This window comes from Nicotiana tabacum, chromosome 19 (assembly GCF_000715075.1).
Source record: "Nicotiana tabacum cultivar K326 chromosome 19, ASM71507v2, whole genome shotgun sequence".
NCBI lineage: Eukaryota > Viridiplantae > Streptophyta > Magnoliopsida > Solanales > Solanaceae > Nicotiana > Nicotiana tabacum.
The window spans coordinates 91325689-91350330 of NC_134098.1; the positions used below are offsets into that span (position 1 = coordinate 91325689).

Sequence of the window (24642 nt, forward strand, 5' to 3'; positions counted from 1 at the left end):
AACTAAGATACGACATGCGGAAGGTTACCCAATGCCCCTAGCATAGGGACTTCAAGTATTCTCAAAGATCGATAAGAAGTTCTTAACAGGAAAAGGCGAAAATAACCTTGAACTGAATAATAACTTTTGGAATCGTTTCTACAGAAAAAAACCGTAAGATAAAACAAACTTCTACCCTAGTTTTGGAGTATTGGGAATATGGATTTTTTGTTGTGATGGGACCGAACCCAGGGTAAAGCTGCCTACGTATCCTTTCGGAATCAGGTCGGACGTAGTTCAATGACTCAGAAAATTTGTTGTTTGACTTTTCTTTTATTTCTCGTTTTTTGCTTTTGTAAGTGCACATGTTCCAAAAAAGTGGAAAACCAGGAAGACAAATACAGCTTAAAAGGGGTAACAAAAGGGTGACATTTATTTGGAATAGCGAGCAATGGTATCCTTCGTCATCTCGATCTAAGAAAATCATGCGTGAAAGTTCAACAATGGGTATATATCAGACATTTCTAGTGGATCTATATGAGTGTTTCCCGGGTAAGGGAGCATCGAGGCTAAAGTAGCCAAAGCATCGTCTAGCTCATTGTATGGTGATTTTGGACTTAGGAGAGTGTCCGGAAAATTATTTGGAAGTCCGTAGTGGAATTTGGCTTCAAATGATGAAAGTTGAATTTTTGAAAAGTTTGACCGAGGAGTTGACTTTTTGATATCGGGGTCGGAATAAAGTTCTAAAAATTGATTTGATAGGTTTCGACATCGAATATAGAAGTTAGAAATTCTTAAGTTCCTTAAGCTTGAATTGGGGTATGATTCGTGGTTTTAGTATTATTTTATGTGATTTGAGGTTTCAACTAAGTTCGTATGATGTTTTAGGACTTGTTGGTATATTTGGTTGAGGTCCCGAGGGCCTCGGGTGAGTTTCGGATGGTTAACGGATCAAAATTTGGACTTAAATAGCTACTGGAAAATTTTCTGCTGGAATTAGGTTGGAAATCGAGGCAGGAAATCGGGGGCAGGAAATCTAGGGCAGGAAATCGAGGGCAACGCTTGGATAGAAACTTTTAGTGATAAAAAGGGGACTTCGTCCCATTTTCTATTTTTGACAAATTGGAGCTTGGGGAGAGGCAATTTTTGAGAGATTTTCAAGAAGAAAATATCGGGGTAAGTGATTCTAACTCGGATTTGGTCAATATACATGAATATATCATTGTTTTCATCATTTAATTAGTGTTTTGAGATGGAAGCTAAATTCTAAAAAATAACTAGAAAATGCCGCAGGTACGCAAAGCTAAAGTGAAAATCCAAGCAGTGGATTCTCAAGGCCAACCTTTACCAAACGCAACTGTCTCCTTGGCACAACAGAAGAACAATTTCCCGTTTGGCAATGCAATAAGCCAACACATCCTAAACAACAAAGCCTACCAAGATTGGTTTACTTCAAGATTCATGTACACAGTTTTCGAAAACGAAATGAAATGGTACGCCAACGAGAAAATCCCCGGCCAACTAGACTACAACGTAGCTGATGCTATGCTTAGTCTTGTCCAAAAATATAACATTAAAGTCCGCGGCCACAATGTCTTTTGGGATAATCCTCAGAATATGCCCTCGTGGGTGCGCTATCTTTCACCAGCACAGTTATCCGCAGCTGCATCAAGAAGGATAAATTCAGTGATGAATAGATATTTAGGCCAACTTATTCATTGGGATGTTGTGAATGAAAATGTCCACTTCTCGTTCTTAGAGCAGATGCTAGGGAAGAATGCGTCTGATGTTTACTACAAAAAGGCTAATGAAATTGATAGCAAGGCAATTCCATTCTTGAATGAATTCAATACGCTTGAACATGGATTTGATGGAACTTCAACTCCAGCTAAGTACCTAGAAAAGATTAAAGAGCTTCGATCCCATGGTTACAATGGCCCTTTAGGCATTGGACTCCAGGGACATTTTGTCACCCCAAATTTGCCTTATATAAGATCTTCTCTTGATATTCTGGCTTCAGCTGGATTGCCAATTTGGATCACCGAGTTAGATGTTGCAAATACCACCAACCAGGTAATCTTCCTTAGTTATTGAGTTTGAAAGGGAAAAAAACAATTACAATATAAAAAAGGGTTTGGATTTAGGAACTGAACGATAATGTGCCTAGTAACAATTTTATAAATTTATTGTCACAGTGGGTAAATCTCAGTAATAATACGTGAAATTAACCTCTAATTCATGAGTTGGTGATCTTCAATTTGGACAGGAAATATATTTGGAGGAGATAATAAGGGAGGTACATACACATCCAGGAGTGAAAGGGATAATGATGTGGGCACCATGGAATCCTAAAGGATGTTACAGGATGTGTTTGACTGATAATAATTTCAAGAATTTGCCTACTGGAGATGTTGTAGACAAAATTATTAAGGAATGGAATCACCAGGATTTTTCGGGGAATACCGATGAAAATGGTTTCTTTGAAGCTTCACTTTTTCATGGGGAATATGAAGTTGAAATCAGCCATCCTCAAGTAACATATAATACCTCTGTGGCTCAGAATTTGGTTAAGGTGGAACCAACTGGGGAAAGTTCACAATCACATTACACGATCTTTGTTTGACTGGATCTATTATGCTAATTACTCATAAAAATTAATTATTAGGGTAACACTATAAAGTTTAAAGAGATAATTTTTTAGGGGGGTTTTTTTTTTTTTGGGGGGGGGGGGGGGGGGGGGGAGCTAGTCCGTGAATATGAGAGGGGGGCTTTTGGTGAAAAAAGCCCAATTTGAACCCTACACTACTTAACTAAAAATGAAAGTTATATAGTAGAGTCCATTATTTAAATGGTTACTCAATTATCCGAAGTTATCTAGTAAAGTCATCTTTCTTTTGTTTATAACAGAAAAATTACTTAATTATGCCTATAACACTCAGAATGTCACTCGACCAGATTTCTCAAACTTTTGATTGTAAAATACTTATTTTACCCTCTAAATTATCAACTTTTATCTTTTTTTAACATTATGATTTTTTTCTCTTTTTAATCTACATTATGGGCTTACCTAAAGAACAAATAAATTTATTTTTAAAATAAAAAAGTTTTCTAGCATACATAATATCGGAATAATAATATAGTTGAGCATAATTTTCAAGAATATATAATGCATATTATAATAATATCTTTAATTTAAATAATTTTTTTTTATATTACGTTGGTAGATCATATATATCTTAGTTTTCATTATTAATATAAAAAATATCATTACTAACAAATTGTTCTAATTAATTTTTTTACTATTCTCAGCATTTTATTATTCCAACATTATACATGCTTAAATACTATTTTTATCTTGTTAATTTATAAATAAAATTTATTTATTCTATAAGTAAAAGCATAATATAAATTAAAATAAAAAAAATTATAATATTAAAATTTTTTAAAATAAAAATAAAAAGAAGACAAACATTGATAATTTAGAAGGTAAAATAGGTATATGGTAATTGATGGTAGGCTAGGAACACGTATTTTAGCCGCATTTTGCACACTAATTTACTATACTTTACTTGTAGAGTTTTAATTGGTAGTGTTTTCCACTGATTGTGTGTTTTATACTTTGTAGGAGATGATGCCGAGTTAAGAAGATGTTTTGGAGCTAAATCGGATAATTTGGAGCTTTTAAATCCGAGTAAAAGCCCAAGGAATTAAACCGGTATCGCATCCGGGGCTCGTGGACAGGCGTTGCATACGAAAGTTGGAAGAAAGAGCAAGGGCTAGAGCAAAAAAAAAAGTACTAGTGTGTCGCATAAGGCGTGGCATTAAGCGTCGCACTAGTACAAAAATTCGTTAGACAAGCTAAGTTCAGAGAGTTTACAACCGAGCAAAATATGCTATAGTGCGATGCATGAAGTGTAAAAAGTTTTTTGGTTTTTCCACTTCAACTCAAGAAAGGTAGTTTCATCCGGGTTCGTTCCTGCTTGGCATCAATACACTAGAAATACGTTTTTGAGCGGACTTTTGACATACTTTCGACTTAAGGAAGCTAAGGATGAGTTGGAAGAACACAAGCACAAGGATTTCATTATTCATTCCTCACTCAAGACCCGAGTTTGGACCGAATCTATGTTTTCCTATACTTTAATTATATTTGTGATGAATTTCTCCATGTCTATGGAGTAGTTTCCTTTAGGGTTTGATGGATTTAGTGTATTGATGATTGTTTGTAAATTATAACTCTAGATTTATGTATTGCATTATTTTTGAAAATTTAATTGTTGCATCTATATTCACTAGTTCATATAATCGAGAGAGGCAAAACTTGTGATATCTTTGCATGATATTGTTGGTTGAGTTCATAGATTGTTCTAAGTATTCGAAAGAGGTTAGTTGAATCATTGATTAAACCTGGTTAGGAGAATAATCGAAATAAATTTTTCTAAAGCCCAATCCACTACGCATTCTTACATATCTTCATAGTGCTTAATTTGGTACGTCTCGTGAGGTTAAGGTTTAATAGAGAGAGGAGTTTCTGTTGAACGTTTGAACCAATAAGTGAGTGAATTCGAGAGACTCACTTGAACATTAGAAGTGAACTATCTAAAGTTAGATCCCGAATAATTATCTTGCACCTATCCTATCAAAACCCTACCTTGTCCCATTGATAACCTTATTTGCTTATTCCTTGTCTCGATAGTCACTAGTCAATAGCTTTAGATTCTTAGTTAATTTTAATTATGAATCATATAAATCTCAACTGTTGATCCACCTGGATAGCAATCAAGCTAGAAGCTAAGAGAATATTGTTTAAATCCAATTCTTGTGGATACGATATTATACTATGATATTTTTGATTAGCGAGCATAATTTAAGTGTATTTTGCACTCGTCAAAATTTGGCACCATTGCCGGAGATTGGCAATCAATAGTGTTCAAAATAATTTTTTGTGCTAATTCAGTAATTTATTTTATTTTATTTTATTTTTATTTTTTATTCTTCATGGGTTTCCTCTTCCATGTACATGCAACATATTGACTCCTTTAGTGTATGACTCGATCTTCTTCAAAGGAATTGATTTCGTACAACCCAAAGGTAGAAAAGAGTCTGCAAAAGTTGAGGAAAGAGAAAGAACTCACCAGAAAGTTCATGGGGCAGCCTTCAACCCAAGAACACATGACTAATCACGGTGAAGATGAGGCAAATCTGGCGCAAGAAAAGCAGCACAACCGAGAGATGAAGCTACAAGGATAGTAGCCGAGGCAACCCGTAGAGCTGCTGATGAGACCGTCAACGATGATGGGGGTCGAAGGTTCCATCTGAATCGACCCTTGATTGAATATCCGTTCGAGAATGCGGTACCCAGGCCTGGTAGAGCATTAGGTGATTACGCCAGACCGGTCTACAATCATGGACTGTCCAGTGTCAGACCTCTACCAGTAGCAACGGATAACTTCGAGTTGAAGCAAGGCTTGCTTCAAACTATCCAAAATAACTACATTTTCAGGAGGAAAGGTGAACGAAGATCCTAACACTCACTTAATGGACTTTGAAAAAGTCATGAACACATTCCCAATACAATGGAGTATTAAAGTATGTAGTCTACTTAAGGGCATTCCCCTTTTTACTAAAGGATAACGTGAAGCACTGGCTTTGTAGCTTACTAACAGGGTCGATCAGGACATGGGAAGATATGACTAGAAAGTTTCTTGACAAATACTTCTCAGCTGCAAAAATAGTGAAGTTTAGAAGGGAAATTCACAACTTTTGCCAGACGGACACCAAAATAGTTTTCGAGGCTTAGGAAAGATTCAACCAGATAGTGAGGAAGTGCCAGCATAATGAGATTGAATTGTGGATGCATCTTCAAGAGTTTTGGGATAGACTAACACCTCCCTCACAATGAACTCTGAACATTACAGTTGGAGGTCCTTTTATGAAGAAGACTCCTGAGGAGATTGTGGCAATACTTGATGAGCTCTCTAAAGATGCTAACCAATGGCCTTCTGAGAGCAATTATAGAAGAAAATCAGTTGGGGTTCATCAAGTAGATTCCAATACAGCGGTGCAAGCCCAACTAGACTCTATGGCCAAAAAGATAAGAAAACTGACCTTAGCCAAGATCCAGAGTCAACCATCACCAGTTTGTGATTTCTGTAGAATGAGTCATCCAACGTATGAGTGTTAGGCCACAGCTGCAGATGAAGTGGTAAATTCTGTGGGAAGTTTTGATATAGTCAACTACCAGAGTGGTAATAATTTCAATCACATGGGATAGAGACACCCAGGCTTTTCGTGGAACTCACAAAATTATAGCTAGAACTCATGACAACAAAGTAACTCTAGACCCCAGGGACAAGGAGCTCCGGGTTTTCAAAATCAGCAGAGACAGCAGTATCGGCCTCCACAATCTAATCAGTCTAGCATGGAAGATCTAATGAAGGCTTTCATTATCAAGACATATGAGAGGCTTGACGCCTATGGTGCATCTATCAAAGAACTGGGCATATCGTTTCGAAACCTGGAAAGATAGATTGGGAAACTAGCTACTCTAATGTTTGAGAGGGTCCTAGGAATGCTCCCGAATGATACAGAAAGAAATCCCAAAGAAATAGTGAATGTTGTAACGTTGAGAAGTGGGCAAGTGTTGAAAGATCTCACCCAACCCAGAAAGATATGAGACTTGAAAAGGAAAGTGGGGAGTAACTGAAAAGTGATGTTGATAAGAAGAAGAAATGCTACATGGAAGCTAAGAAAAAGAAGAAGGGAGTAAACTCGAGAAGGGAGGAACCTTAGGAGAGCAAGCATATGCATGCTCTACCTTTTCCCCAAAAGCTAAGTAGAGAAAAGTTGGACAAGTAATTTGAGAGATTTCTGGATGTGCTGAAATAGGTTCATGTAAACTTACCATTCACGGAAGTGCTCTCACAGATGCCTGCTTATGCTAAATTCTTGAAATAGATCCTTACGAAGAAGAAGAAAATAGGGGAGACCTCAGTGGTCAAGCTTACAGAGCATTGCAACGCGATATTGCAAAATAATCTCCCATAAAAATGCGGAGATCCAGGAAGTTTTACTATACCTTGCTCTTTAGGAACTATTAATTTTGATAAATCCTTATGTGATTCAGGCGCTTCAATTAATTTAATGCTTCTATATATCTATAGGAAACTGTAGAAGGAGATTGGAGAGATAAGGTCTGCACCCATATCTTTGCAGCTGGTAGACCAAACGACTATAACACCTGAGGGGATAGTGGAAGATGTGTTAGTTCGGGTGGATAAGTTTATTTTTTTTTGTGGATTTTATAGTGGTGAATAGTGATGAAAACAAGGAGGTATCTCTTATCCTAGGAAGACCATTCTTATCAAATGGTAGAGCTATATTAGATATACACGAGAGAAAACTCATGCTTAGAGTTGGTGAGGAGACTGTGACTTTTAAGATGGATGTTGCAAAGGGGGCACAAAAGGACAAACCAGCTGTGAGTGTTGAGTGGAAAATAAAGGGATCGAAAGAGAAGGCTGCGGTGAGCGAGAAAGATAAGTGTGGGGTGTACCCAAAAAAAGCCGAGAAGAAGTTGTCCATATGGATGTGTGCATTTGTTCAGGCGCGAGGAATGGAGTCCGACTTCGACTTAGACCCGACTAGATGATCAGGGAAGTTTCTTTTACCTTATATTTTTTATAAGGTGCCATGGGGACATGCCACAACTTAAAGTGTGGGGTGGGAGATATTTGTATGTATGTATGTATGTATGTATGTATGTATGTATGTATATATGTATGTGTGTATATTAGTTTTCCTTTTTGTTAGTTGTAAGAGTTAGAGATAGAAAAGTTGAATTGTTTTTTTAAGTTTTCGATTTTTTCCGACGAAGGATATCATCGACGGGTTTCTTGAGGGATTAAAGTCTAAGGAAAAAGAACAAAAAGATTTTCTTTTGGTTTGTTTTATTTTTTTCCGTAGGTAGTGTAATAATTTTTCCTTGGTTTATCTTTATGTCGCATTTTTTTTTCAAGGGTTTTGCTTAAACTGGGTGTAGTTATTCTTTCTTTTATTAGGAGTAGTGTAGTCTTGTGCTATGTATTGAATGTAGATGACTTTCCTTGACTTTGTTGTGTCTTGAGAAAAGAGTGCCTTATTTGTGACGCCTAGGATCAGTTCTTGACTCCTAAATAAGCACCTTAAATTTTGTGATTGTAACTTTGCTTAACTGTTTTGACTAGAGAGTCGGGATAGATCCAATCCTAAGTGAGTTATGTGCCAATGTATGAGTGAAGTTTTTGTTGAAATTTTGTGCAATTCAGTGATATCTAGAAGTTGCCCCGTATGTTTGCAAAGAGAAATAGTAGTCTTGTTCAGTCTAGGAAGTGATATAGACATTTCTTTGTTGAGACAATTATATGTCTGTGACCCGTCTAATTGTTGTGTATCCTAGTTAATCCCGTTGATCTCGTGATCCTATTTCTTTGGCAACCACACTGCAAGCCTGATCCACTTTGTTTGAATTAACTATATGTTTGAACTTTTTATCTCTCTTGTGCACTTAATATATTTATGAGCTTGTTAAAATCTAAGTGGATGTATGGTTGGGGTTTTGAGTGGAACTACAGAGAAGGAAAAAGGTGCACTATTTGAAAAAAAATATTGTGAGAGCCACTTGTAGGGAATTGAAAAAATAAGAAGACAAAATCAGAATCTAGAAAAAGAAAAAAAAATGTTGGTGTGTATATATTATAAAGAAAATTATTCCTTGCTAGTGGTAAATCTTGCTTTGTCTGTGCTTAAAGAAATTGGGAGCTTGGTGCTCTTATGAATGAAGGTTGGGGTTTGGTTCAACATAGGTGTGGGGTTTGAATTGTTAATTTATATGTATTAAAGTTCTTAGGGAGGTGTAGGCATTATATCTAAATGTATCCTACCCATCCCGCAGCCTATATTAGAACCAAATAAAGTTCTACTTGATCCTTGACTGAATGAGCTCAATTATTAGAGTATTACACTACGGGCAAGCCTATGGTACGTCTCTTGTGGCATATGTGTCACACCCCCTTTTACCTCGAAAAGATATGTATTTTATGGATTACAGGTTAAAGAGTTTTCCAATTAAAGTGACAAACTTGAGTAGGGATTATTTTATTTAAAGAGTCGTCACTTGAAATTGATTTTTTTTTCTGGTATTCCAAGTCACCTTTTATTTTAATTCCTAGTCAAAGGAAGGTTTGACTCTATTTTATCGGTCTGTGAAACCAACGTTCGGGTAAGAAATTTTGTTGACCGGGGAGAAGGTGTAAGGCATTCCCCGAGCCCTGTGGTTCTAGCACGGTGGCTTTATTGACTTAAACTTGGTCTGAATTAATTTTTGACAAACTATGATTTATAAGATTTTCATGTTTTACTTATCCGCTTTTATTACTTGATTATTGAAAAAACTGAAGAATTTTTGAATGATAAGATGTCATAATGACACTGCACAAGCGAATGCATGCTCGAGACGAATTAATTAATTTTGTCATAATAGTGCTACGCAAGCGAATCCGCAGTCATGACAAAGGATTATTAGCACGTTAATATTATTATTATTTTGTTGGAAAAAACGTTACTAGAATTGTGCTTTGAGAAAATTAAGTTTTAAAATTAATACAAAATTACTATCATGCTATGCAAGCGAAAATGCGGTTAGCCAAGGATTGATTAAATTAGAAATTAATTAAAGCTATTAGATTCGGTATATGATTATTGAGTTTATTTAATGAATATTCAATATCACAATACGCAAGCGAATCTATGAGTAAAAAGGTTAAAACGCACCTACTAATTGCTTAGCGTTTAAATTAATTACTAAGGTTATTAAGTTACATAGATAATTAAGCTACATAGTTTAGAAGAAAATATGACAAATTGAAAGTTATTTGAAAAGCTGATAATTGGAAATTTGAACCAGCTTTGTTTATTGGGTTTAAAATGGCACTGGGCCACTTTCTTTGTTATTGGGGTTGCTAGGTCAATTTTTGTGCATTTACACTGCTGGCCCATTTTGGACAACTTTAACATTGGGCCAACCCTTAACTTGTTGTAGTTTGGCCTAAAATAATTTAGGTTTTGGCCCAGGATACTTTGAAATTGGGGTTTGCATAGACAGCCACCTGAACGCCAGATTATTGACCCAACTAATTTTACTATAGCCATTTCTACCAAGTTATGATTGCATAAACAACCACTTTATTAAACTGCCACTTTTATCTTAATTAAGATCTAAATCAGAGTGGCAGGCCAAAAATCCAGCACTAATCAATTTTCAATATTTTAAATATAAAGCATTCAAAACTAACCTCCATTAACATACAAAAAAATGATTTCAACTACCCATGTAAAAGAACTGACTTCTACCACGTTTCTAGGCTTAATCACAGTCATAATATTTATTCTTAGATAAAATTGAACATATTCTTGTTCCAATAATCCAAACTAAATTCAAATCTTTATTACTTCTGAAAGTATCTGCAATACAAAGTAAAAAAATATCCGGATCGTAGAATTGTAAAAATACAGTCGTAGAATGAGCAAGAATAGCAGCAGAAATGACGTTAAGACATCCCAGAAAACCAACAAAGATGCTTGAAACTAGTGTGATATCAACAAAATATGGCCACTAAACAATGCCATGAAAACAACAGAGTCACAATTCACAGGGTGCACGCCCACACGCCCGTCACCTAGCATGTGCATCACCTCATCTTCAATCACATAGCACGTAATTCGGGTTTCATACCCTCAGCACTAAGTTTAGAAGAGTTACTTACCTTGAACAAGCCAATTCCAATACCGAGCAAGCCAAACGATGCTCCAAAAATGCCATCCCGCACGTTCCGACCTCCGAAGGGCTCGAAACTAACCAAAAATAACTCAAATACATCAAACGATGCTAAAGGAACCAATCCCAATCGAAAAAGGTCGAATATTTAATCAAAAGCCCAAAATCGGCCATGTTATCACCATGTGATTAAGTAACTGAGCTGTCAATCATGCTAGATAACCTGTTTAGGCTTTAGGATGATATTGTTAGGACCCATAGTGGTCGTTTCTTGCTGTCATCTCACCGATTTCATTGATATTTCGCACTCAGTCATATTCATGCATTCATATCATATCTCAGTCTCAGTTGTCGTTTATTGATACATCATATCATTGTTGTCGGGCTAGTTTTATGACATTGTGAGCCCGTGAGTGAGATTGGAGAGTTTGATGACTAAGTGAGGCTGAGAGCCTGATTACGAGTGACAGTTATGGGATCGGGTTGCACGCTACAGCATGTTATATTGATTTATGCTTGGATCTAGATTATGATAGCGCTTGGGCTGTAGGAATCCCTCCGGAGTCTGTACACACACCTAGTGAGCGCGGATGATATTATAGAGGAATGGATTTCCTGAAGATGGATTTGTCCGAAGTACTTGATATCTGGAGATGGATTTCTCCACAGGGTTAGATTGCCCTTTTTCCTCGGTACTGGATGACTTATAGTCAGTGTTGTATAGGTTTCGGGATGGATTTCCCTGGGCCGTATGGGCCATATACAGTACCGAGTGGTTGAGCATGATGAATGGAAAGTGTGAGACAGTGAGATTGAGTACTCTGAGAGTGTGAGCACATGATTCATCTCTGAGATATATGGCATTGGCATGCACACATGACATAAAGGCATAGAGATGCATTTTTCCTCATGCTGTATATTATCACGTCATTCATGACTTTTTACACACATTCATATGTGGGCATAGGGAGGTATTTCATACTGCACAAATTGCCTCAAGAGTCTTTCTATTTTTTCTCAAAGATTTTGCACTCTAAGAGACACTCACAAAGATCACAATTTTCACATACTAAAGATAGTTTTACTGAAATTTTTCTCTCAAAATTCTCTCCTTTTTTTTCAGTCAGTAGAGATCTCCCTGCTACTCTAAAGATGTATGTTTTTAGGAAAAAAACAGACATTTCATGATTAAAAATATGTCTCCTTTTTTTTTGGACAAATGTTTCAACAAGATCTGCTCTAAAATTCAAAAGGCAAGACTTTCAAGTTCAATCTTGTCCAAAAGAGAGTATTCCAAACAAAATCTGCTCTTCACTATTCAAAAACAGACTTTTGTTCAAAAATTATCCAAAAGTATATATTTTCTTATCAAATAATTGATTTTTGCATTTTGTACTCAAATAGTCTTCGAAGTAGTAAATAAGAAACCAAACAATTGAAGAGAGAGAGAGAAGAGAGAGGAAGGAGAAAATAAATATGGGTGAAAATGGGAGCAATTTTTATATTTTTGAGGCTTTAAATACCTGGGTAAATAGTGAATGAGAGCCATTGGATCAAGATGGAATGGATGGGTAAGATTTTATCTTGATTCATTTAGTAAAACGATGTAGTTTTATTACGAAACTATGTCATTTTGATTTGATTCATGGCAAGCCAATAATTAGACTGGGTCGGCCGAATTCGGCTAAACAATTGGGTCTGATTTGTGCATAACTCAACTGAAAAATGGCATTAATCCAAACATTTAAACTCCTTAATTAATTAATATTCTAATGCTAAAGTCTATAAACACACACAATAAACCTAAAAATAATGTAATGTAGGAGAAATATAAAGAGCTAAAATTTGATATTTACAGTTGCCCCTATTTGTTCGAGAACACGAAGAGTTTTTGTGCAAAGAAAATGAATGCCATAGCTAATTTTGCTCGTGTGTAACTCCAATGAATGCATTTTTGTTTGAAAAACGTGATCGAACCTTGCTTCCGAGTTTGCCTACATATCCTTGGCTATAAAGTAATCAGGCCAGTGTAGTTCTGAGAAAAGTTTGGTAGCTGGGACTACCGGACACTGGATTTAAGATTGTTGTTGTTGTTGTTGTTGTTGTTGTTGTTGTTGTTGTTGTTGTTGTTGTTTTTGTTGTTGTTGTTGTTGTTATTGTTGTCACTTCACTACAAAAAAAGCAGCGTTTAGTGATGGAATTTCGCGACAAGAGATATTCCGTAGCTAAATAACGATGAATTAGCGACGAAATTTGTAGTTTGTTGCCAAATAAGCTATAAGATAATTCGTATCAAATATAGTGGCGGATTAGCAAAAAAAACTTATATTCATAGCTAAAATTGGCGCTAAATATTAGTGCCTTTATTTTACCTATAAAAGTAGCGACGAAAGTTGGGCGACAAAAATTATTAAAACTTAGCGACGAATTTAACGTCAAAAAATCCGTCGCAGAATTCATTTTACTTATCAAGGCATTCGAAAGTTATGTGCGATAAAATATTCCGTTGCTAATTTCCTAAAATAAAATTTCATTAATTATTATTAACAATAGAATTTCGGTCCGTCGCTATTTCGTTGCTAAATTTCCCTCCCAAAAATGAAATTACCCTAGGTAAAAGACATTCCAACCATTACGGCACAAACATCTCAATTTCTTCCGTCTTTTCTTCCTCTTTCTTCTCTTCCTCTTCTTCGAAGGCAGAAATGCTTGGTCCTTAATATTTTTCAGTTGACGCCTCGACGGTCCTCAACAAACGCTGAGACCTCAGCAGCGTAGGTCACCATTTTTTTAATCTGGTGGCGGGCTGTTTTTCCGTTTTTGCAAAAGGGTTTTGTTCTCAGAGGTATGGGCTAGCTTTCTTCTGATCCTTGACAAATTAAGTGTTCACATTAAGTGTCAAATCTTTGACAATTTCGTTACTTTTCTTGTGTTAAAAAGTGATTTTTTATACTTATCTTACCATGGTAGGAGGTTATTACTTACCTATCTGAAAAATAGAAGAAAACCTTTGAAATTGCATTTTTTTTACTGCGGAAATCTAAAATTTGAAGTCGTGTGTTTGCAGAATTCTGAAATTCGAAGTCGTGCGTTGATTTTAGGGATTGTATGTCCTTGATAAATAAGCTTCTTTGTGATTTCATCTTGTCTTGTTCTTTATTATGGTGTTTTCTTTTCAAAGTTTCTCTATCTTTATTTCAGATTTTCTCTATTCTTTGTTATTGTTTTTTCCCCTCGGTACACTGTTTTTCTTATTAAAGAGAAATGTTGGTAATTTTATATGCTTTCACTGAGCTTAAAATTCTGCAGAAATAACCATGTCTGCCTGTAATTTTGTGCGCTAGAAATATTTGTTGCGCTGGAAAAATTTTGTGCACCAATGTCAAGTACAAGGGTTTTTCCTTGTGTATTCTTGAGTGTTAATGGTCCAATTGATGGCCTTTTTAGTCCATAACTCTCAATATTTCCAAGAATAAACCATGTTAGAATTATTAGAATTTTGTCAACTAGCCAAAGTGTTAATTGATTGTTTCCATGATTATTCCAAGCTCAAAATTTGTGAACTAGAGGTCCACAGTTCCTCTCTAATTTTTGGACCATGTTCTCTAGAATGTTCAAGCTTCTCTGGATTGTTAGTGCTTCCTTTGGTCTATATTGACATCTGACTAGGATGTAGGACCTCACAATCTTCTCCCATGTAGCAATGATTTCTGCAAATCTATAGTGCTGGATGCCTGAGTTCACTACAAACTTATTAAAGAACAAATTTATTTTTTTAATTTGAGATAGTTAAGAAGGATAAAATTTCTGACTTGACTGTCTTGCCCTTATGAGACCAACTATTATTAGATTTCCCTCCTCAAAATGTATTTCCCTTTCCTAGGAGAACTGCTTTTGAGCTCTTTTGACGTTGGAACATCAATTTCCAGCATGGGAGCGTAGGGCAGCAAAACGATATAGTGATTTTGTTAGCAAACTAAAATCAAATGGGGTGCAACCAGACACTATTCCAAATAATGTGTGAAAAAGTTGGTTTAGACTTTGGAAAGATCCTAAATGTGTTGAAAAGTCAGAAATAAATGCAAAAAATCGTTGTGTTGGGAGCGGAGTTGCCACTGGGACTCACACAGGTGGCTCTATCAGTGTTGGGGAGCATCGCAAGAGACTTGTAAGTGGATATAAAATATTTCAAAATCTCATTTAAGTTTGCACTAATTTGAATCTGAAAATCTTATTTAAGTTCGGTAAGTTATGAGTTGTGGATTGTCTCTTGTTCTGTTTTTAATATACTGTGCTTGAAATTATTGTTTGAGAATTTTTTTTCGAAAAATTTGGGTTGTCAACGTGTGCCGAAATTATAGTTAGCAGTTGGATAAAGGGATTTTAGGTGTTGATTTCTTTCTTGCTAGCTGTTGAGATTTCTGTTTACAAGAGTGCCACCTTTCTTGATGACTTAGCTATAGGCTAATCTATTTTCTTGGATGATAATATCTTATGATCTTTTTTACGCCGTCCATGTCTACTTACTTGACCTATATTCTCTTTTTCTTTTTCATCTATCCAGTTCACTTGCACTTCTTTCCAAAAGCAGAAACTATATTTCTTACTTTGTCACCTTTTCACTTTTACATAAACTTCCATGGTAAACTCTTGTTTAATATTAGTATCTAATAAAAACATAGTCATTCTACATTTTCTAAAACTGAGCCGTAATTAAGTTAGATAGAGTAGTGAAGGCTCACCTGAGAATTCATGACATAAGCTCACCTGCACCAATCTGTAGTAGAAAACTTTTGCTGATAATTTTGTACTAGTTTCTTGGTGGCTAGAGCATTCATTCTTGTTAGTAATGCACACTTCATTTCATTTGTGTTGTCAGGTTATGGTGGTTAAGAATTTGGATGATCTTCTTGTTGTGGAACTTGTTAACTGACATTTTTGTAAATTGTTGAATGATTGCATTGTGACTTGATTCCTTGCAAAACCGTGGATTCTGTTGAGATGATTGCATTATGGATTATAATGATTCATGATTTAGGTAGCCTAAGTTCCTTTGGAGTTGGAGAAAGTAGTCTGTATTGGGTTTGCTTAAACTGGTGCTCCAGTTGCATGCTGTCCTTCTTACATTCTCTTTTAGGCTTCATGTCCTTGAGAGTTAGTAATTAAGTTATTTGTAACTTAGCACTTGCTTGGACGAACAACTTAGGCCATAAGTAGCCAGATAATACATATGGTATTAAAGACTGCAAAGAGTGTATTAGTGTGATGCATAGGACTTGTGCTTCAGTACTAGATTGACGTTGTACTGCTGAAAGTGCTGGGATGGTATACTGTTTGGTGCTTGTTATTGTTAGAAAAAATTGGGATGAAATTATTAGTGGGATGCATATGACTTTCTGAAGTGGGATTACTGTAGTCACGGCGAGTAACATTTATGTTACTATTTTTTAAATGAAAATCCTATACTCTTCCTCTTTATACATTCTGAAATTTGCTTCTGCCCATATATAAGTTTCAGGCAAATGTTTCACACTTGTTTAGCTTCATGTGCTAGGCTACCCTTTATAGTAAGTATGCAACATTGGAACTTATTATTTTTATAAGTCTATGGGATGAAATGCTAGGTGAATATGTTGTTCAGTCTTCACATAATCTTTACCTTTTTGAATATGTTATTCTCTGGATTTGTATTGTCTGAAATGATCATTAAGGTTCCCTTTATTGAGGTTCAAAGGTAATACTTACTAGCTTTTTTCTTTCAGCAGTATACTGCTGAAAGTGCTGGGATGGTATACTGTATTGTTATTTTTGAATCTTTACCTTTTTGAATATGTTGTTCTACTGGAATGTGCTTGAGGCAATCTAGTTTGAACTCTCCTTGAGCCACATCTACTTCATATTCTGAATCTAGCTGCAGAATTGAACTAATAAATCAGAATACTACTCTAACTAGTCACAATCTGATTCTGATAAATTAGAATCTAGCTCTGTAGACTAGCATGAGCTATGGGTTTTAAAGGGGTTGGTTTTCTTGGTGTTTCAACAGTATGCATATCAGTTTTGAGCATTTGCTTTTGTTGCTCTATCTTCTTAATTGAATAACTTTTGTATAGGCTGTTAAAAAGGGTCGAGATCCAACACCAAGTGAGTTGCATTTGCACGTCCATACACATGGTAATAATGGAAAATCTTTTGTTGCTGAGAAATCCCGAATCGTACATGTAAGATAACTTTTTAAATAATTTTATTGACTTTACTTTCATATATTTTTTTCATTTTGTAAATTGAATGCTCAATATTATTTAGTCTTTTTATTTCACTAATTATTAACTCTTCTACAGGAAAAATATCAGGAGATATTATAACAACAAACACAAACTCAATCTCATATTGATCAATGTAAAGCATATTATCAAGCCGGGGGAGGAGAAAAGAAAAGAAGAGTATATGGTCTTGGATCTCAAGCAAAATGCTACTACGGGCCAAATCTTCATGGCTCTTTTTCTATCTGATGCTACATCATTACCAACACCTCCAAATGCTCAATCAACACCGACAGAAAATCTGGATGAGTTAGTGATGCGATTGATTCCTGCACTGACAGATGATATAGTTCCTGTAATCGTTGAGCGGGTACGCGAATTAGTTTCCTTACCCTCGCATTAGGCAAATACTGATCTTACCAACCACCCATTAGATGTGGCACCTACAGTTCCTACATCTTCTACTGCTGCTAACATGCTGCTAACATTGATGAGGTTTATGCATTGGGTTCTGATGATGACCGTAACTCTCCAGCCTTGCATAGTTAGCCTACTTTGTTTGGACTTTATTGTTGGTCCTTGTGGATTTTTTGTACTTAACAGTACTGTTATATGCATTATGCTATATATTTTGGACCTTGTTGAATATATTGTTAATTTATATTAATATCAGTGACTTTTTATTAAGTGTATTTAATAGCTTTTATGTAATATGCTTGAACAGAGTACATTTAAAATAATAAATAAAAAGAATTTTAAAAAATAGCAATATATTAAAAAGAAATTAGCAACGGATACTTTCCATAGCTAAAATTATCGCGTAAAATTAAATCTTTCGACGAATTGGCGACAAAAGGTTTTTGTTGCAAAAATCAGGGAGAATTAGCTATAACACGTCTAGCGACAGACGATTTTGTCGCTATAAGAACAAACGATGAATTTTGTTATGTATTGCAGTGACGAAAGGCGTCAAAATAGCGACAGAAACAAGCAATATAGCGATGGTTATTTCCCTCGCTAAACTTTGCTACAGATATATGTCGTCGCTAATCCGTCGCTAATTCTGTGACGGTTTGGTATTTTACGTCGTTGTAAGCCTAGCTACGAGCATTTTAGGAACAAACTTGAATCTGTTGCTAAACAACTATAGCGACGGAAAATATTGATTTAGCGATGGAATGCGGCCGTCGCTAAACGCTGTTTTTTTTGTAGTGCTTGTTGCTTACTTCAAAAGGAAAAGAGAAGATAACTACATATGTCTGCAAGCTAAGATTTACAAAATTTCTATCTATGTGTCTTCTGGAGTCAAATCTTGATTATTGGTCTGCTCGCTTGCGTTGACCTTAGATTGTATCTTGACGCCCTTTGAAAAAACGATTATGGCTCATTATCAATTGCTTGATTTATCGATCAGAATTTGAGAAAATAAAACTTGAGATGATAGGCTACTGACACAGTATCAAAGCTAACTCCAAGTATCTTGTGATCGAATGACTTCTCTCTTCTGATGAGAAACTGAATCTGCAAGATTCAATCTTGACTTGTACATAAGGCAGGGCCTGCAAACCCATCAAAAACGAACAAAACGAACAAAATTTCTCTGCCCCAGTTTGGACTAGGGAAATTTTGTTAGTTGTTAGAGAAAGCTATAAACTATCTAACTTATTGAAAGGAAGACAAAGACAACAGTATAACTTAGCTATGAGAGGATATGCAACCATGAGCTAGTATTATGTGTTACCAAAAGGAAATGTAATCAGGGGCTGGTACCCTGTATTACAGAAAAGAATGTAACCAGCGGTTGGTATCATGTATTACTGAAAGAATGTAACAAGGGGTTGGTACCCTGTTTTACTGAGGAGGAGTCTAACCAGGGGTTTGGGCCATGTATCACTAAGGAGAAATGTAAACCAGGGGTTGGTACCATGTATAACCGAAAGGAATGTAACTAGGGGTTGGCGCGTTGTATCACTAAGGAGAAATGTAACCAGGGTTTGGTACCCTGTATTACTGAACGTAATGTAACCAGGAGTTGGTACCCTGCATTACTAAAAGAAATATAACCAGGGGTTAATACCCTGTATTACTGAACGGAATGTAACCAGGGGTTGGTACCCTGTATTACCGAAAGGAATGTAACTAGGGGTTGGTACCCTGTGTTACTGAAAAAGTGTTGAATCCATCTAGGTGAAAAAGGTTCTACCTGAGTTGAGCTACATAAAATAGCCTGAGCGAAGAGTACTTCTACCCGAAAATATGAGCTAGACCCCCCTAAGCGAAAAGGTTCTACCTGGGTTAATCTACGTAAAACAAACTCGAGTGAAGAGTACTTCTACCCGAAAATATGAGTTGGATCCCCCTAGGCGAAAAGCTTTTACCTGGGTTAAGTTATGTAAAATAAGCTTGAGCAAAGAGTACCTTTACCCAAAAATATGAGTTGTATCCCCTTAGACGTAAAGGTTTTACCTGGGTTAAGCTACGTAAAACAACCTGAGCGAAGAGTACTTCTACCCAAAAATATGAGCTGGATCCCCCTAGACGAAAATGTTCCATCTAGGTTAAGCTACAAAAGTGGTCTATATGAACAATAGTGATGGATGCTAAAAATAAAAGAAAATGGAGGTTTTGCAGAAACTTACCTTTGGTGACATTCGTCCTTTAAGAATCACCATTCTACACTGCTTTGTTCCTGCTTCAAACAAAGAAAAATTGTGAGTTTTAAAAGTGGTGGTCGGTTTGTGGCCATGATGTCTTTGGCAGCTTGGCTTTGTGTCCATTCGCTTTTGGAAGACTGACTGTATTGGTAGTTAGTTACACTGCTGGTAGACTTTGTTATTTCTTTCAAGAGACTTTTGCTCTCTGTACCAACCCTGATTGTGTTTGTGACTCAATTCGCCTTATCCCAAAAGGAACACACATTTTTTTAAACCATTTTTTTGATATCTTGCATGACTTTTTCTTTAAAGAAATTTGTCTATTAGAGCAAATCACAACTGGATATGTGCCTTTTGCATAATGTGCATACACCATAGTCGTTGTTCGATACTACAAGAAATCCATGATTAATCTTGCGGTCTTTTCTTTGCTTGCTTTTGACAAGTAGGCCAACATGAGTATTTTTGGGAGGAACCTTTGTATTGCACGAATCCTCAAGATATGTCGATTATAACAACTGAGTGCATGTTGCTCCCTGGACAGTGTTATCTTTAACGTTTTAGCCAGAATTTGCTTTGTGCAACTGAAAAGCTGGTAGTAGATTTTGAAATCCTTTCTTGCTTGTTTTGATGAGGACTGACTCAAAAGCAAAAAGACAAAGCTATGCACAAATAGAATGAAGAAATTTTTAAGGAAGGAAAGAAGGGGCTCATGTGAGTGTGGTAGCCGACCTTAGTGTTGATGACATGCATTTTGGACTTAACGGCCTGATCTTTCAAACCAATCTAACCTTTCCTCTTGTCATTCCTTCGAGCTTTGAAACTGAGCATATTTGTGCCAATTATTTTGCATCAGACTCACGACTCACTTTCAACTAGTGGTTCCCCAAGGGATTTTTACCAAAAAGTCTCTCTTATTTATTTATCTCTACTTATCGTCACCTTAAAGTGTCCGTGAAGGTTTTCACTAGTAAGGCTCTCTCTCTTCTTTTGTGTGATTAATTTGATAGTGTTCTATGTCGCGTGACAATTGTTACTCATTGCATGCTTATCTTGGCATTCTTGAAGGTTTATCAAGAGGTCTTTATTTGGAAGGCTTTTGGATATGGTTAGAAAGAACGAATTGTATGAAGGCTCAAAATAGACTCAATATGATGGGGTTATACACTTACAACTCTTGGAATCAACTCTTTAAAAGAAAAACTAAAATAAACTCATGCCCAATTTTAGATATTGGATTTTATTTTTGGTTGGACTGAACCCTAGAATAGAGCTGCCTACATATCCTTTAAAGGAATCTAGTCAAATGTAGTTCAAACTAACACGAAAGATTTCTTTGTTTTTTTTTCATTTTTCTATTTTCCTTTTTATTTTTTATTTTTTTTTATATAATCCAATTGTCCTAACTCCTATTTTCTAGTGGCATGGATATTCGATTTTTTGCCTCTATACTTGTAATGACCCGGCCGGTCGTTTCCAGAGTTATAGCCTCGTTCTCTCTTTTCTGCTCATTTTTGTACTTCACTGTTTCTTTACGACTTATCGGATTAGTTGGTTCGGGTCCAGAGAGAATTCAGAGTGAGTTGAGACACTTAATCTCTTAATTGAAAGCTTAAGTTAGAAAAGTCGACTGGATGTTGACTTATGTGTAAATGACCTCGGATTTGAATTTTATTATTTTGTTAGTTCCGTTGGGTAATTCTGGACTTAGGAGCGTGTCCGGATTGTGATTTACAGGTCCGTAGTAGAATTAGGCTTAAAATGGCGAAAGGTGGATTTTTTGAAAGTTTGGCCGGGAGTGGACTTTTTGATATCGGGGTCGGATTCCGATTCCGGAAGTTGCAGTAGGTTCGTGGGGTCATTTGTGACTTGTGTGAAGAATTTGAGGTCAATCGGACGTGATTTGATAGGTTTCGGCATCGTTTGTAGAATTTGGAAATTTCGAAGTTCATTAGACTTGAATCCGTGGGTAATTCATGTTTTTGACATTATTTGATGTGATTTGAGGGTTCAACTAAGTTCGTATTGGGATATAAGACTTGTTGGTATGTTTGGTTGGGGTCCCGGGGGCCTCGGGTTGATTTCGGGTGATTAACGGATCAAGTTTTGAAGTTTTAAGCTTGCTAAAGATTTACCACTACTGGTGTAATCGCACCTGCGGAGTGGGAACCGTAGGTACGTGCCCGCAGAAGCGGGAGGTAAGCCACAAAAGCGTCCAAGGGAGAGATGCAGTAGAAGGTCACAAGTGGGATGGTGTTCCCGCATCCGCGTGACCGCAGATGCGGCAGAAGGACCGCAGAAGCGGATTTGGCCTTGAAGCTTGACTCCGCAGAAGCAGAGATTTGTCTCGTAGAAGCGAGTCTGCTGGAGCAGAAAAAGGAATGCAGGTGTGGAGTTAGATGCAGAAGCGGGCTTTGGGGAACATCTACGAGACCGCAGAAGCGGCTAAGTTGCCGTAGGTGCGGAAGACCTGGGCAGAACCTATAAATGCGAGTCTTTGAGATTTTTCACCATTTTCATCATTTTGAGCTCGTACTTTGGAGGTTTTTGAAGAGATTACTGAGGTAAGCTCCTTGTGTTCATTTTTCTTCAAGAATGATGTTTCCCCACTGATTGCCCACCTAGTTGGTGTGTTTTTGAGGTGAAATTTGGGGGTTTGAGGCTACGAATTTAGAGAGTTAAGTTTGGGGAATTGAATGGCCATTTGATGTCAGATTTTGATAAATTTGGTACGGTTAGACTCGTGAGTGAATGGGCTTTTGGGTTTTGAGACATTTGTCGGATTTCGAGATGTAGGCCCGGGGGCCAGTTTTGGAGCCAATTTCGGATTTTTGGCTTATAATTCGTATTTATGAAATTAATTCCTTTAGCCATATTGATTGTATTGTATTGCTTGTGGCTAGATTCAGGATGTTTGGAGGCCGATTCGCGAGGCAAAGGCATTTTGCAGTAGAGTTTTGGCTCAAATTGAAGTAAGCAGCAGTTTTAAATCTGGTCCTGAGGGTATGAAACCTCGGATTTTGTTGTTATACGATTGTTTTGGAGGTGACGCACATGCTAGGTGACGAGCGTGTGAGCGTGCACCGTAGGAAATGTGACTTGTTCCATTCCGTGGAACTGTAAAGTTGAATAACTTGTTGTTAGCTATATGCTCTCCCTGTGTTATAGAAATTTGACTACAAATCATGTTAGGAGTCATGCTTAGGCTATGTGATTATACTGTTGGGACCGCAGAGGACGTGTACTCGTTAAATTAATTGCTAATTATTATTTTGTACTCAGTCACGGTTTACTTACATATCATATCCCAGTCTCTTCTTGTTTCTTGTTGATACATTATATTATCTTTGTTTGGGCTGATTTTTATGATTTTTGAGAGCCCGAGAAACTGGAGAGGTTGGTGACTGAGTTAGGGCCTGAGTGTCAAGATGTGAGCTATATGTATATATATAGATCGGGTTGCATGCCGCAATGAGCCTTAGTGCTATATATATATATATATATATATATATATATATATATATATGTGGATCTGGCTGCACGCTTGATATAGCGTTTGGGCTGAAGGAGCCCCTCTGGAGTCTGTACACCCCCCAGTGAGCGTAGGTACCTATTAAGTGTGAGTGTTGAGGGCTGAGAGCCGAGTAATGAGCTATTGAGAAAGACTGAGTGACTGTTGCCCTGAGAGGCGGTATTTTCTTCCATTGTTGTTGCACATAGTTGTTATATATCATTGTTTTGAAACTTCTAAGGGATATTATATTAGGATTTTACTTGAACTTGGCATTTATAAATTGATTTGACTTAAATTGCCGAATTTGAAAGCATGTCTACTTTCTTGTTGAGATTACTGAAAAATAAACTATAACTGTGTAGGTCGTCACTATCTCTTAGTTACTTATTTATTATTGTTACTTATTGAGTTGGTTGTACTCACGCTATACCTTGCACTTCGTGTGCAGATCCAGGTGTTCCCGGTCATAGCGGGTGGTGATATTTGAGCAGCTGATCCCGGAGACTATCGAGGTAGTTGCATGGCTTTCGCAGGCCTTGGCTCTCCTTCATTATCTTTAACGCATTTCAGTTCTTATACCTTAGCCATTGTATTAGATTGTTCCTGGTATAGATGCTCATGTACTCGATGTCACCCCGGTTTTGGGATAAATTGTATTGTGATGCGAGTTTATTTCTATTCCACAAAGGTTTTTCTTAAATATTTATTACTTTCGTATATAATTTCAAAGCTTTTATTGTGTTAAGATAGTCGAGTAATGGCTTGCCTAGTACCACGATAAGTGCCATCACGATGGTTGATTTTTGGGTCGTGACAAGTTGGTATCAGAGCCTAGGTTACATAGGTCTCACGAGTCATGAGGAGGTTTAGTAGGGTCTTGCGGATCGGTACGGAGACGCCTGTACTTATCTTCGAGAGGTTGTCGAACCCTTAGGAAACTTCACATTCTTGAATTCTTGTCGTACGAATCTGTTGGTTTTGGTAACTAAACTTATGTTGTTCTATTTTCTCACAGATGGTGAGGACACGTACTACTGAGCAGGATGGACAGCCACCAGTACCACCAGTCATAGCCGATCGAGTTCTAGGTCACGGTAGGGGCAGAGGTGCAGTTGTCATAGTAGATGGGGTCACACCCGCAGATCCACCAGTTGCCCCAGTCCCGGAGCAAGTTTCAGTTGCGGGTGAGCCAGTGGGGACAGCTCAGGTACCAGCTGTGCCTATTGTGATTCCGGGCCTTCAGGAGGCCTTAGCTCAGATTTTGACAGTTTGCACCGGCCTTGCTCAGGTGGTTTCGGCTCAGGCCGCACCTGCCACTTCTCAGGCTAGGGAAGGTACTCATACCCCTGTTGCCATACTCCAGATCAGGTAGTGTTGGGACTTTAGATACCGGGAGCACTACCAGCCTAGCCGGTTGCA

At 37.0% G+C, this 24642-nt stretch overlaps 1 protein-coding gene and 1 long non-coding RNA gene across 2 annotated transcripts; both read left to right on the forward strand.

The window, feature by feature from the left end:
• The first annotated feature begins 1464 nt into the window (after positions 1 to 1464).
• LOC107811288 (endo-1,4-beta-xylanase 5-like) lies at positions 1465 to 2628 on the forward strand. Its single transcript, XM_016636187.2, has 2 exons — positions 1465 to 2052; positions 2246 to 2628. Exons 1-2 carry the CDS (start codon positions 1465 to 1467, stop codon positions 2600 to 2602), a joined length of 945 nt encoding a protein of 314 aa, XP_016491673.2. The 3' UTR covers positions 2603 to 2628.
• A 10845-nt stretch (positions 2629 to 13473) lies between these two features.
• LOC107777237 (uncharacterized) lies at positions 13474 to 17701 on the forward strand. Its single transcript, XR_012703165.1, has 3 exons — positions 13474 to 13637; positions 16906 to 17013; positions 17134 to 17701. It is a non-coding gene; the product is annotated as an uncharacterized LOC107777237 (long non-coding RNA).
• Positions 17702 to 24642: the final 6941 nt, after the last annotated feature.